At 38.3% G+C, this 15,748-nt stretch overlaps 1 protein-coding gene across 1 annotated transcript; it reads left to right on the top strand.

Moving 5' to 3' along the window:
* Window positions 1-5,853: 5,853 nt before the first annotated feature.
* LOC100728673 (melanoma-associated antigen B10-like) lies at window positions 5,854-6,870 on the top strand. The gene has a single exon (XM_003464742.1). It carries the CDS (start codon window positions 5,854-5,856, stop codon window positions 6,868-6,870), a length of 1,017 nt encoding a protein of 338 aa, XP_003464790.1.
* Window positions 6,871-15,748: the final 8,878 nt, after the last annotated feature.

Genomic DNA, 15,748 nt, shown 5'->3' on the forward strand with positions numbered 1-15,748 from the left:
ACTATTATGTTAGATTATCTGGTGGTGAAACACAATGACGCTTGAATTGTTCGGTTCTGACCTGTGTTGATTTGTTACAATGTCGTCTCTTATCTCAATCTCCCCCCTCCTTTTTTAAATTAATCTATTTTCCCTCATTTTTTTAATTAAAGGAAAACTAAATTAAAATATAGTGGGGCATATAGTAACTTTCTTGGATTTCCTATTAACCAGATTTGAACCCCAGTATTGCTCTCCCCATCTTGTTCTGATCAGTCTATATTCTATCTTGTTCGATAGTATCAAGTTTGAGGGTAAAGGCAACCACTTTGAAGGCAATAAGATATACTATGATGCCCATTATGGTTTGACTATTATCCTGTTTTTTAAGTCATGTAAGGTATCCAGTGTAGGTTTTATTGATCTTGTTCTGTACTGTTTTGATCAATTCTATTATAACTGATGATATAAGCAATCCAATTTAAAAATAGCAAGAGGCACAATGGTAACCACTTTTGATCACCTGGAATTCTATTTTTGCATCATGTACTATGCCCACCCTTCTGTTCTAACTGACTCTATGTTGCTTAGTCACGTTTGGTTTTATTCTCTTCAAAAAAGTAGTAAGAACCATGGGAGTAATAAAACCTAAAATGTCTAATTGTTATTGTAAAAAAGAGAGGAAAGGAAGGTGGACTGAGGGATATAACCGCAGGTATGTTCGAGTGTGTAGGATGGAAAACCATATTACTGAGCTTTTGTTGGATCATTGAACGGAACTGTCTACAATGTCACTGTATGAATGTCCACTTTATATGCTTTAATTTTGTAATTTGGACAACTGTTTCTGGGAAGATAGTATGTAACCTATTAACTGATGATTTCTTCCTGTGTATTTTTTTCTTGAAATTCTCTATTACTTGTACCCTTTTACTGCTTTATTTTTTCATGTCCTTTCTTTTTTTCTCTTTAAATAAAAAAAAATTACAAATTAAAAAAAATCCAATTTAAAGAAACACAAAGGAGAGACACTAGTTTTCCAATCAGCAAAATTTAGACCATGTGAAACTAGACAGAACATAAGTGATTGTTTAGTTTTTAACAAAAAATATTGTAAGTAAAAGAGGTAATGTATACATGTATTTCATAGGGGAAAAATCTATAAATAAATGGACATTAAAAGCAATGTCAAAAATTAATTTACTTTGGACCTAGGTTCAAGGAAAAAAATTTACACAAATACATCAGTTTGAGTAAAAATGAAAAATAACTGGACATTTGATTTAATTAGGAAATAAATTTTTAAAACAGAAAGAGTAAATCTTGTTTATGGATATATCTTTTGGAAATAGATCTAAAATTTTTAATATGAAGTAACATAATGTGCAGGATTTGTTTCACATCCTTTCGATGGTAGGGATGATGGCAAGTGTGAATATAAATGCAACCAGTTTGGCTATGCAGCCAAATATTGATGATTGCTGATTCTGAGTGTTAAGTATATTATCTGTACTATTGAATATGTTTCAGAACTCCCATAATACAAGAAATATATAAAACCTTTAAATTTGAAATCACAAATGCCAAGAGATCATCATTTAGAAAAATATGAGTTATTCAACTTTGATTAAACAGAAATAGAACACTGTAATTGAACAACACAAAGTTAAACTGTACTCAAAGCTCCAGCCATCCTCAAATATTCAATACCAGACAATTAGGGGGCAGTTCTACCAAATAATCAGCAAAAAAGTAGCAATCATTTATGCAAATACATCCAAAGTGCACAAAAACTACAAACGTTTTCAACTCATTTTCCCAGACTAGATTTTTTCTTTTTTTCATGATAAAACCACCTGAGGACTCCCTGAGAAAAAGAATGCTGAACTCAAGTTCATTTAGGTAGAGGCAAAGATCTTAAATAAGTTCATAATAAATCCAGTTTACCAATGAATACAGGCTGCAACCAAGACATGTAAAGATGTCTCAATATTAGAGGTAAATAGCATAAAATATTAATACATTAATAAATCAGTTTCTTAAAGGTGTTTGATCATATGCTAAGGTGAAGACAAAATTTCGGGGCAAAACCTTTCATGTAAGTGCATTTAATAGCACTCAGCAAGTCAACATTAGAATGGAACTTGTTTCCTAAAACCAATAACATTCAAATTGAAATGTGAAATAAGAACAGTTAGAAGCCTTCCCAGTAAAGTAAAGAACAAGGCACAACAGTACAGTACTAGGAAGGAAAGCCAGAAGATAAAAGTTAGAGCTGATGGAATTGGAATGTTGCATGTCTGTGTAATTCCAATACTTCAGAGTCTGAGATGGGAAGATAGCGGCCAGTTAAGGGTCAGCCTGAGCTACATTGCGAGACCTTGTCTCAGAAAAAAAATAAAAATAAAAAACCAGAAGATAAAAGTTAAAAAAAGAAAACAAAGTTTATAAATATCAAAAATGCCGTACATGGTGGGACACATCTATAATCACAGCACACAGGGGGCTGAGGTATGAAGACCGCTGAGTTTGTGGCCAGGGTGAGCTCCATAGACAATTCAAGGCAAGCCTAAATTACAAAGCGAGTTCTGGGGCCTGGGGATTTAGCTCAGCAGCATAAGCGCCTGCCTTGCAAGCAGGCAGTTGTGAGTTTGATCCTGGTATCCCCGGTACCGATAAAAAAAGGAAAAAGACAAAAAAAAAAAAAAAAAAGCGAGTTCCTGTCTCAAAACAAACAAAAAAAAGGGAGGGGGAAGAAAGAGAGAGAGAGAGAGAGAGAGAGAGAGAGAGAGAGAGAGAGAGAGAGAGAGGGAGGGAGGGAAGTTGTTGAAAATACGGTCATCCTTTTGGAAAGCTCAAAGAAAAGGTCGTGGATTATTCCAATAAATAAGCGACTTCTACATGATGGTTTACAGACCACTAAAATTAAGAGCCTTGCTGCTCAACGCAGTAACACTAGGACATAAATATATTTGTTACTATGACTGAAGATTAAATCTCAAACGAATTTCAATACACAATATAATGCCATTGTACAGAGGAGCAAAAGATCTGTGCATCACAAAATTATGCAACTTTGAATCCCCTCTGCAGAAAATAGATCTTTATATTACTGTTGTAATTATTTACCCACATTGGCTTTATAAATTAATGTGTTTGTCTGTACAATTTCTATACGCACACGCACATACTGTACTTTCGAAAAGTGACTGCCTTAGAACACAAAGTTACAGAAAGTCTAGATTCGGCTGGTGCCATCTACATAGCCACAGTGCATTTTTTTAATGTTTTAGAGCCACTTTGGGCTGCCTACCTTGGGCCGCATCTTCTCCATCTCATCTCACACCTAGACTGGAATAGCAATGTTTTTAAGGGTTCCAACTGAGAGACTGTACGGAACTAATTGCGATATGTTTTTTTGTTCTCCCACGGATCTTCTGATCAGCCAATCAGAAACGGAAACATGGGTCTACCACCGGAAGTGAATTGAAATTTCCGGCCACTCCACACCAAGAGGAGGCACCACAGAGTCATACCCTGCATTTGACCAACCCATTCGCAGTCGTAAAAGTCCGGCTGTGTCTACGCTGCTGACTTAGGCTTCTGGAGTCCATGGGATGTGAGACCTGGTCCTGAGAGAAGTCGCACCTGCTTTAGCAGCAGGAGAAATCAGGCCTTGGCAAAGGTAAGGATATTAAAGTGTGAAGGGACTGCCTCCCCCCCCACCCCCCAGAACGAAGGCCTGCGGCTTCGTGCCCAAAAACCGCCACAGAAGGTTCTAGCAAGGAGTCGCCCGATATGAGGCCCACAGGATTTCCACTCCTGGAAAGTGAAGGGGTGAGAAGCGAATTAAACTAGGTTTTATTGCCTTGGGGGGGGGGGCATCTAGGACAAATAAGGCGTCACGCGAGTTCCGTGAAACTTCCCCTCCCCCGTAATGACGGCCTCCCATGCCACCCCACCCCACCTTCATCCACAAGCATGGACTTTGCAGAGGCCCTGGGAAGTGGTGAGTGGGCGTGGCAAGAAAAAGCTGGCCTCATGCCACCTGCGCCTACGCAAGTGCAGAGGGTACGGCACACGCCTGCCTGCCTACCTTGGCACTGACACGGGTAAGTGAAATGGCTCTGCTTGAGCTGTATGGAAACTGCCTTTTCAGAAGAGCCAAGGACGTGGTATTGCTGTAAACCACCAGTACCCCCTTCCTTAACTTTCGGGTTTGAGTAGAACACATAAGATCACTGCGGCAGTTTATTTCTCCTTTTTTGAGGGAAGGCTTGGGGTTTTTTCTTGTTGTTGTTCTGTTTTTTTGTTTTGTATTTTTAAGAAAGGGTCTTTCTGGGTAGTGCAGGTTGGCCTTGAATTGGCTTACAGAGCCTATGTTGACCTTGAACTCATCGTGATCCTCCCGCCTCAGCTTCCCAAGTGCTGGTTTTGCAGATGTGCACCACCACACACAGCTTCGACTAAGTTTTGACACCTTTAGAGTATCAGTTTATTCACCTCAAATTATATCAGACTTCAACAGAGACACTATTATGGCAGACTGCTCCAAGTGTTATGCTTTGTTTTCTTTTCTTTTTTTAACTATTTATTTGCAAATACATAAGATTGTATTTACTGAGGAGAGTCGGTACATATATATAATACATCATAATTCTCTCCTTTTCTTCTGTCTCTTCCATCTCTCACTACTACTTTCAACTTTTGATCCCCTTTCCATTTGCAAAACCTCTATTTCCATTTATTTCTTCAATTATTTTTCCATCCCCATTCCCTCTTTTCCCCCTTCTCTCCATCTCTTGTTCTACTTCCTATCTGAAAAAGATCTCCCTACCTCTTATCTTTTGTTTTGACTTTTATTTATATTTTGGGTTTCTCATATAAAAGAAAACATGATATTTAAGCCTGTGTGTCTCATTTATTTCACTTAATATTATGGTCTGGTCTCACGGTGCATCCATTTGCTTATAAATGCTTCAAGCTTATCCCTCTTTACCTCAGAGTAGTGCTTTAGAATATCACATGGGTGAAGCTCTTGACCTGATTGGTACAGACCCTATATCTACACAGGGGAAGGAAGGTACCTAACATTAGCAGCCAAGGCAAGGAGTCCTGATAAGGAACCTGAACAATGAGAATAGAGCCCTATCAGTGTTATTCCTAAGGGAAGTTTCTGGGGAAGGTATGTTGGAGACCTCCCTAAGTTTCCTCTTCAGTAGCCTCAGGGATGTTAAGGCCTGGTTTTAAAAATCTCAGATCAGTAGAGGAAAGAAGATCAGGCCGTACAAAAAGGAAAGATGAGAACCCTGCCAAGTGTATTTACTCCAGAATAGAGAGATCTCACAGAGTTTTACCACTGCTTTCATCTCAAGTCATATGACAGCTGATATAGTTAAATGGCATTGCCCCTCGGTTCCTCACCCAAGGAGTCAGGGAGAAGTCATTAGAAAGAGGGAGTCAACATCAATACGCTTAGCCATAGAGATAATCAGTCCCACTAGAAGCCAACGTAATGATCCTGAATATAACTTGAGAAAAGTAGCCTCTACCCCAGAATACAAGAGGATCTACAGGGTATGAACCTTCTAGACACTGTCAGGTCCAACAAGACACAGATAGAGATGAAGGACTTAAGTCACACTGCAGTTGCATCTAAGGGGCCTCAGGGAAAAGGCTTATCAGAGAAAAAGAACCTAATGAATTCCTTGATGAATGCCTTCAGGGAAACCTACCTAGGTGGCCTCAGATAAAACCCAAGTAGTATCTCTCTGGTAAAAAGGATCACATGATTTCATCCTCTTTCCTCCAGGTCACTGAATCACCTGTCTTTGTCTTCTACTCTCTGACTTTTATTTCTGTCCATCGTTCATCATGCCTCGTGGTCAGAAGAGTAAGCATCGTGCCCGTGAAAAGCGCCGCCAGGCTCGAGAAGAACCTGTGAATGCATTGGGCACTCAAGCTAAAAAGGAGACACCTTCTACTAGTCTTCATTCCCTAGATAATCCTGAGGAGTTACATGCTACTGGAGAAATCAGTAGTCAAGAGTTTGAGACAGCAATGGCTGCTGGTGCTATCGCAGCTTCATACCCAAGTTCTAATGAAGACCCCACCAGCCAAGTAGAGGAAATGTTAAAAGACTTACAGCTGACCACTAAGGACTACCAAGAGGACTCTGTGGATGAAAGGGTTGCTATCTTGGTGCACTATCTGCTGTACAAGTATCAAATAAAGGAGCCTGTCACAAAGGTGGAAATCCTGAAAAATGTAAGTCAGATAAGTAAGAATCAATTTGTTGAGGTCTTGAAGAAAGCCTCTGAACACTTGGAATTGATCTTTGGCCTTGATGTGAAAGAAGTAGATCCCTACAAGAATATCTATGTCCTCGTCAACAAGCTGGATTTAGACCAGGTTGCAGAAGTGGATGATCATGGAAGTGTACCCACGACTGGCCTGCTGATGACTATCCTAGGTGTGATCTTCACAAAAGGCAACCGTGCCACTGAGGAACAAATCTGGGAAGTGCTAAATATGATGGGAATATACGCAGGGAGCCTGCACTTCTTCTTTGGGGATGCTAAAAAGCTCATCACCAAAGATTTAGTGAAAGAAAAGTACCTGCAATACCAGCAGGTTCCCAACAGTAATCCTCCACGCTATGAATTCACATGGGGTCCAAGAGCTCATGCTGAAACCAGCAAAATGGAGGTCCTTGAGTTTTTGGCCAAGATCCATAATTGCCCTCCTAGTGTCTTCACAGCTTGCTATGCAGAGGCACTGAAAGATCAGGAGGAAAGAGCCCAAGCCAGAGCTGCATCTAGGGCTCGTTTAGCTGCTGTGGCCAATTTACGTTCACGAGTCAGTTCCAGCAGCTTTCCTAGTCCCAAGTGAAGTCTAAGAAAGATACTTCACTATGTTTTCAAACAGAAAAGCTAGTGTTTTTGTTAGTAGAGATTGGCATGAGGCTAGGTAGTGACATAGAGTATAGCATGTGTTTCTGTTGTGTGTGATAACTTTAGTAACTTAGATACTTAAATGTTCCTTTTAGTAGGTAGCTTATATAGCTTCATAATTCAGTTTGTGAGTGACATAAACCATATATATTTCAATATTTTGGTGTTTAAGAATGAAGGTTTTATTCTGTACAGTAAAGTAAGAAATGTTTCATTGTATTTAATAACTTAAGATAACACAGTATTGGTTTAGGCATTTCCTTGAAAAAGACCCAGGAGAAAAATAAGCTAAATCAGAGAAAAAAAAATAGAGGTGATAAATGATTGTATTTCTTTATCACTTTTACTTTGTTCTGTAAAATTAAGAGATACATGCTCAAATATTTCATGTTGTTTGATAATACAGAAGAAATGATAAATAAAGTTGAACTTTTACACACTGTCTCATTTATTTCTCAAATGTTACCCAGACATCTGTTTGTGGCAGCTCTGGGCTAATATTGGGTATTTCAGGGTAAACAAGATTTTACCCTTGCACACTGAGTTTTAAACTAAGAAAAACTGTTGTTTGAGGAAGATGGTGAGATATATTTTAAAACATAAATAACAAAAGACAGGAGGATTCAGGTAAGAATACTCAGGTATAGCCCTGAGACAAGTGCATTCAGGCCTTCGGAAACACCAGTCTTTCAGTGTATGCCAACTAAGTTCAGCTGAATAGTTGGTCAGATGAAGATAAGGGAATGAGGTAACAGGCCAGATCCTTAAATTTATGTGTGCAGAGTTAAAAGACTAATATCTGGAAAGGAAACTGCTTTTAGCTGTTTCTTCGGTGTTGTAGATAAGTCAGAGTCTTCATCCTTCCTAATGGAAGGGATCCTGCATTCATACTCTGTCAGTGCCCTTTTCCCAATACAGTTAAGCACAGGCATGAGCTAATATACACATCAGTTCCAGAGAGTTTCTGAGAAATAAGGGTGATGTCACCTGATATGAGTGTGCTCAGAAGCAAGTTTTCTGGCAGATTTGCTTTGGCCTGGAAAATACAGAGCCTACTACATTAAAAGCGTCTTCTCAGGATGTGTTGAGCATTATTTGGCAAGCCTTAAGTGAATGATAGGTTTGAATGGGAGTGAAATAAATGAAAGTGGGGTTAGTTAGAATAGAAGTGGAGTTGGAAAGGATAGAAAGAGTTCATTCTTGATAGAAATTCTAAGAGCCTTAATTAAGTTGCATCCAACTGGAGGAAAGTCCCTGAAGTCCAAAGTAAATTACAACCTTTTAAAGTTATATAGTGACTTAGTTTTGCTTGCTATATGTGTTTGGCTGATTTTTGTGCTTTGTCTGAATGGTGCATATTCTCTGACATCTCCTTTAAAAAAATGACGGTAATAACTGCCAATTATTAATGATGCATGTCTTAGTCAATTTTGCTTAACACAATACCTCACACCCACAACTTTTAGGAAGACAGGTTTGTTTTGGCTCACAATTTTAGACCATGGGCCTATTGTTCCAAAGCCAAAAGGGGGTGACAGAGAGGCACAGTGGAGGAAAGGATACTCAACACATGGTAGCCAGGAAACAGAAATAAGGGAGGAGATGGGGACAGGAATACACCCGTCCTGGCCATACTTTCAGTTACCTGCTACTTCTGACTGGGCCCAGTTTCTTAAGGAAACCATTAGCTATTGAACTAAGCAATACATGAATTCTTTGATTGATATAGTCCCTGTGATCTAATCATCTTCCACCTACAAGAATTTGGGGAAACATTGTAGATTTAAACCCTAGCAATACAGTAAGTATCACAGAAGTCCAATTAGGCAAGGTTTTTGAAATCACTACACAAGGATCTTGGGCCTTACATAACTTTGTTAACCTTTCTGGCTGCACATGACTCCCAAGTGTCAGAACCCTGGGCAGAATTTGAGTTTTAGTAGAGCCCACATTTTCCCACTCATTTCTCTTCTTCTTCTTTTTTTTTTTTTTTTTTTTTTTTTTTTTTTTTTTTTGTCTTTTTGAGACAGGGTCTCCCTATGCAGTTCAGGGTGGCCCTGAGCTCACTTTGTAGCCCAGGCTGGTCTCGAACTCAATGATCCTCCTGCCTCAGCCTCCCTAGTGCTGGGATTACAGGCATGAGCTACCACACCCAGCTCCACTCATTTCTCTTCTCACAGCTACTTAATATTTCTAGACAATGAGGAAAAGAAACATGGGCTCTATGTACTAACCCCAGGTCTAATAAATGAGAATCCAACATCATTTGGGGACTACCTGTGGGCCTCATTTCCCTAGGGTCCATGTGTCCCTGACCCCAGTGTTGCTTAAGAATTAACTCTGCCCAGGAGTTGGGATCAGGCTTAAAACTTTCCAAAATACGTTGCTGTCCCACTGAGCCCTCATACCTAAGTCTGCATCATGACCTGCTGCCTAGCTCTCCCCTGCTTCCCTCCTTAAAGGCTATACCTGCACCTTTTAGAACACAAAGCTCTGACAGCTTCACAGCTTCATGCAAATGCCCCCTATCTATGACATCACTCAGCATGGAACCTCTCTGTTCACAGCCTCTCTCTCATAATTCTTCACTCTGGCCATGATGCTTAAGTATCTGCTCATCTGCTCTGGGCATTACCAGTAAAGCTTTTTGTTTTTCCAAATTGGCTTGTGAGATAAGTAAAATTTGACACAATCTGCTGTGTCTTGAAAGATAATTCAATTTATGCTTTAAGAAGCATTTGAAATTAGAAAGAAAGAAGCATGTTCGGTGACTTATTCGAAACTGGTGATGAATCTATACACTGTTGAGTGAACCTTACTAATAGGCAAAGAATCTAAGCCTCCGCACTATGTGACAGATAAAGCTCTAAGAAATCACAATTAGAAACCTTGTCTAGTATGTGGATTTGAAAAAAAATCTTATGTTCTTTCAAGAAGGCATAATAGTTTTCTATGCTGACATAACAAACTACTATATATTAAAGAACTTAAAATACCACACATTTATTTTGCTACACTTCCATAGGTAAGATGTATGGCCTGGCTCTGCTGACTTCCTTGCTCAATTACACAAGCTCATATTAAACTTTGAAAGCATGGATTCCTATTAGGAGACACAGGAAAGAATCTTATTCCCAGTCTTACTCAGATTAATCTTGGAATCCAGCTCTATGAAGAGTGTAGTTCTTGGACTAAAGTGAGTTTTCTTGCTGGTTGGCAGCCAGAGCTGCCATAGTTTCTTGAGGCCTCTCTACGGTCTTGCATGTGACTACTACTTTTTGAGCAGCAAAAAAATAGCAAGTTGAACATATCCTCATGCTTGCACTCTTTCCAACTTGCCCCTCTGATGCATTTCTTTTCTCCCGTTAGATGGAGAGATTTATTTATAGGGAGCCATCAGGTCCATGCTGGAAATCCACAATAATGTATGTATTTATAAATTGATAATTTAATTGTATTTGTAAAGTGTTTTGGGCATGTAACAGAGCTTTCGTTTACCTTAGGGATAAGTGTATGTGAATCTTTGTACAGAAAATATTCAATCCACCACAAATGTAGAAAACATCTCCCTGAAATGTATGCTTGTTTAAATAGGAAATTGAAAATCAATTCTCCACCATTTTCCTCACTTTTCTCTGCTCCAGGGGGAAATTATGGCTTTTTCATTGTACTTCAGAGCACCTATACAACTACTTAGGTATGTTCATCAGGTACCGTTCAGCAGAAACTTACAAGTTAGGATTTGGAACTGGTACCAAAAGAAAGAAAATAAATTCTCAATCTTTTGAGATTATAGAGGTTATTGAAAAGGTTAGTGTGAAAAGAAGATATTGAATAGAAAGTTACCTTGCTGAGATTTACAGGATAGTTTTTGGGGGTAAAAAAGATGTGATCCTTGATTTGTACAAAGCTGTCATATATAGGCAACAGAAAATTTTGTTGAATAGCAGAGACATTTGATATATCCAGAAATTCCTTCAAGAATAAAAAGGTTTTCAAAAACAAATTATAAGAGTAAGTTTTTATTGAGTGCTTACAATACTATATTAATTGGAGAGACTGCAATCGTTCCACTCTGTGTCTTGATTTCCTCATTTATATGGAAAATGTATTGTCAGTACACTTATAGGTAGAAAAGGTAATGTGAGTGCCCTTCACATTAAAATATGATTAGAACATGATTATTCCCTTCACATCAAGTTATACAAAACCCAACCTATCACTCCCAGGCTTTCTGCTCAATTTAGAAGTTAGAGGGAAAGCCTGGTTTGAAATGTGGAGCCCCCTGTGGAAAGTGGCCTGAACCCCTAGGTCATCTTATGAAAAAGAACCCAGAACAATTCACAGTGATTTTAGATTTATAAGAAATAAGATTTTGGTATGCTACAATATTGATTTCAGACTTTTCCCACTACTTCTCCATTCTATATTTGTGTATTATAGAGCTGATATTTAAGTTAATATTATTTAAATAGTTTAATAACAAATAAAACAGACATTCTTGTTGCACAAAACTACTAAAATTACAGGTAAATCACAATTCTGATTCTTCCAAAATTTACTTTCCTGAAAGGTAATCCCATGTAAGAACTTACATATAGGATTTTAAAATATATTTGAAACATTTTTTTCCATAGGTGAGCTAAAAATATTCACTGACAATTTTTAACATAAATTGATAACTGTTACACATAGTTATGCCTCTTTCCTTTGCCACTGACTAAAATGGACTCTTTCTGTGGCAGCATATATACCTACACCCCACTCTTAACTATTCCCCAGAATTCTAAAGTATGTATGTGCCATATTTAAATGAACAAATCTCCTGAGGTACACAAATTGTTTCCTATGTTTGCTCAGATTAATACAACTGGTGACAACATTATAGAACATTGATTCTTGAACAAATGTTCATGTTTTATTATACACAAAATGCATAAAAGTACAAATTGTATTAAAGTGGAAGGAGTGTTAGGATTGTAAATTTTTATGAATATTGCTAACATCATTCGCATCCAACAATGCTTTACCAATTTATATTCTCACATATTAATGTATGTGAGTAAATTTACCTCTCAGAGGCATTTTATTTTATTGACCTTATAAAATTTGGTCAAATTTGAAAATATATTGTCTCTTATTTTAATTTATTTTTTTTTTGCTTTCTAATAAGTTTGAGCAGAAAGTGAATATAATCCCTGAACTGTATAAAGTGAAATTTGAGCAATAGCATCTTAAACAAAGATGCATGTATGAGGTAGTATTGTGATATGTCAATGAAATATTTCATTTTACTTTTAGAAAGAAAAACATTTGGCTCCAGATCAAATGCCAGAAAATGAGCAGAGTTAGATTAGATGTCAAATGAGCAGAGTTCATGTCTTTCAATAACCAAAGAATGGATACCAGGACAAAGGAGATTACTAGTAGGCAAGTTTATTGAGAGAAAGCTACTAGGAGACAGAAGTCCCAAAAGGCTTTTTGGATGTTTTTATATATGAAAATGACCACAACTCAGACCACAAGCTGAGGCCGACCTATCAGGTTACAAACATAGTATCTTAGCTAATATTGATCCAATAGGAAGGGATGCCTGGGACATCACTAACTTTAGCTTATTTATAACTTCTAAAGTAGAGGGATTAAAAGCAAGTATGGAAGAGATAGTGTCTGGGGTTAGGGTGTTCTTGTCACCCACCTAAGCATCTGACACATTTATCTAGTCTCACAGGATCAGGTGGTGCTGATTATACTACATTCTCAAGCTGCTGTCTAACTCTAGGGAGGCCTGCAGGCCTGGCTCTCATCCAATACATCTGCAGCCACGATTCTGATTCATCTCATTTTTTTGCACTGACTTCCTTGAGGGTCTTGTCCCTCTCTGACTGACTGTTAATTTCTAGCTAACTTAGCTCTCTATAAAAGAAAGGACCAGAGGAGAGAAAAATGGGGAAATGACAATGCCTCTGGGAATCACTGTTACTACCATGAAGTTGTAGGGTGATGTAAGTAGGCTGATCAATTGGATAAAAGGACCAGAAGCATGTAAGACAGCTTCCCTTAGAATCTTCCGTATTTACTTGTCTGGCAGAATGTAGACAGCTCCTCTGCATCAACCAATGCTGATATTAGTGGATTCTGGCAGAGCTGCATCTCTTCATGCATCTATGACATCTCTTCAATATCTTTATTAAAATTAATACCACTTTTTACTGTAAGGAGAGGGCATCGAATCAAGTAGCAGGTGGTTCAGTGCATTTTTGCCAGTGTACCAGGCCTGAGAACTATTTGGATAAGAACAGACACTATGTCATTGATATATGTGATTCTTCCACCATAATGATTGAGTCTCTACAAGTGGGTAGGACTGGTGATTAAGGACACTTAAAACAGGGAAAGCAGTACCAATGAATAGTGGAAGTGAGCAACGTAAGGCAGGAGAAATTGAAGAGGTGTTTTCTTGAGATTAAGTACTTCATTGACTCTGAAACTAAAGGGCTTAGTACGCATATGACTTGCAAAGTGATTCTGATATTATCTCCAGGTCAGATTGCTATCTCATGTCACTGACTGCTTTGGAGGGCAGGGTGGATTTTCTTTGGGGGCTTGTCTTCACTGCAAACATATCCAAGTGGATGCATATGCTTTGTAGTTGCTACAGTTCTTTGTTAAATTGACGAAGTGACAGATATATATGAAATCCAGTCTCTATTGCTATTATAACCCTGCATTACTTGCACTAAAAAAATTAAATGCTTCTGTACTAGTCCTTTCCAAAGTTATTGCATGGCCTGTAGTAAAATTTATCTGACCTGTAATTGTGAGGTGAGAGCACGGAACCAGCTGTGGTCCCAGGCTCACAGAGGGTGGTGTTTCCGATACTAACCCCTTCTCCTTTCAAGGGCATTCCCCATGGCTCACTTGTTGAGACAATTACAAATCCCCAAAGTTCTGAAAGGAACCTATTCACCATTGCTAAAGCTCCAGTTATGTCACACACAAGATCTCCTGAAAGTATAACAACAATGTGGAGGAAAGAACAGGGTATATATAAGACTAAGAAGCAGCTAAGGACTTCCCCAGATGTCCTCTAATCAAGACTTGGTGCATTATTTACTGTACATGTATTGAATGAAGGAGCCCATTACTAAGACAGAAATGGTGAAAATATAGCACAAACTCACAAAAACCACTTCTCTAAGATGGAAAGGAAAGCCTCTGAGCACCTGGAGCTGGTCTTTGGCCTTAACTTGAAGGATCTTAAGAGGGACATGTATGTCATGGTCAACAAACTCGAAGTAAGCTCTAAGGAGAGGCTAAGTGATGACAAAATTGTGTCTGACCGGCCTGCTGATAATTATCCTGGGTGTGGTTTTCACAAAGAACAACTGTGCCAGGGCAGAGACAATCTGGAAAATACCAAATATTATGGAAATATTTACTGGGAGCCAGCACTTCTTCTTTGTGAATGATAGAAAGCTCAACACAAGGGTTTAGTGAAAGACAGGTACTTGGAGTACTAACAAGTATTTAACCATGATCATCCACGCTATGAATTCTTGTGAGGCCCAGGAGTCCATGCTGAAACCAGCAAGACGAAAGTCCTTGGGTTTTGGGCCAAAATATTCATAGTACTGTTTCTAGTGCCTTCACTCCCATGTATGAGGAGACAATGAAAGATGAGGCAGAAAGAATCAACTAGAGTTGCATCCGGGGCTCACATTAGTACCCTGGTCAATGCATGCTCCAGGGTCATATCTAGAAGCTCCACCCATTCATATTAAACTCTATGGCAGATTCTTCTGTTTGAAGCTAAAAAGGAAAGTACATGTTCTAATGGTGAAAAGTCAAGTTGAGCTGCAGAAAATATAGTATGTACTTGTGTTCGTGTTCATATGGTAATTTTAAGTATTTGTTCCTTTATTATAATGTTAAAGTAGATTCAGAATCTAAGTTTGCAAGCCACATTATTCTTATTTTTTTCTGTATGATATTTAACAGTTAGTGATTTACTAATTTCAAATCAAATTTGGAAACCCTACATCTTATTTAGTGATTTCAAACAAGATACCATGACAGTAAATTAGGCATTTCCATAGAAATGGAAAAGAATTTAGGCTTATACAAATTAAGATTAAGAAAAAGAGGAAAAAGTAAAAGATGACTATTATAATATTCCCTATTTACTTTGAAACTTTTGTCCTATAAAAATAAAAGATACAAGTTTGCTCAAAAATATATGAAAAATTACATCATGGTAAATCAGAACTCTTGCACAGTAAGCAAGAACTATCTCTGTGCATTGTGCAGTCTAGTGGCAGAAGTCATAGAAGGAATATTGTGAGATATACTCCAAGGCTTAAAGGACAAGGCAAAGGAAAGAGTATATTTCATAAGAGGCTGTTGTATAAATTATTCAAATACAGAGAGTTGGGTGCTTTGGAAAACTGCAAATCGTTCAGTGTGAATCAGTATTAAATTAAGCTGATAGGTGGATCAGATGTTTGTGTGAGAGATGTGCAAGGCCATGGTCCCAGAAGATGTGATCAAAGTTGAAAGTCTAAAACCTATAATGGAAAAAGTACCTACAGTATTTCCTTAGGCTAATGGACAAACCTAAAATAGAGAGAAATCTCCACTCAGCACAGTAACAGAGGGTATCCTGTGCTCCCCCAGTCTAGTGCAACTGAACACACTGAACAAATAGGATGTCAAATGCACGTTATCTCCAGAGAATTTCTGTGAAATTAGGGTAAGACTCTTTTAACATGGGACGCTCATAAGTCAACATACTTGATGCCCTGGCCTAGAAAAAA

The sequence above is a fragment of the Cavia porcellus genome, unplaced genomic scaffold (assembly GCF_034190915.1).
Source record: "Cavia porcellus strain 051 isolate PalLab524CR breed Dunkin Hartley unplaced genomic scaffold, mCavPor4.1 scaffold_33, whole genome shotgun sequence".
Classification (NCBI taxonomy): domain Eukaryota; kingdom Metazoa; phylum Chordata; class Mammalia; order Rodentia; family Caviidae; genus Cavia; species Cavia porcellus.

What these genes read in the sequence shown, in the direction of transcription:
- LOC100728673 (XM_003464742.1), top strand. Translation starts at nt 5,854, where the DNA reads ATGCCTCGTGGTCAGAAGAGTAAGCATCGTGCCCGTGAAAAGCGCCGC.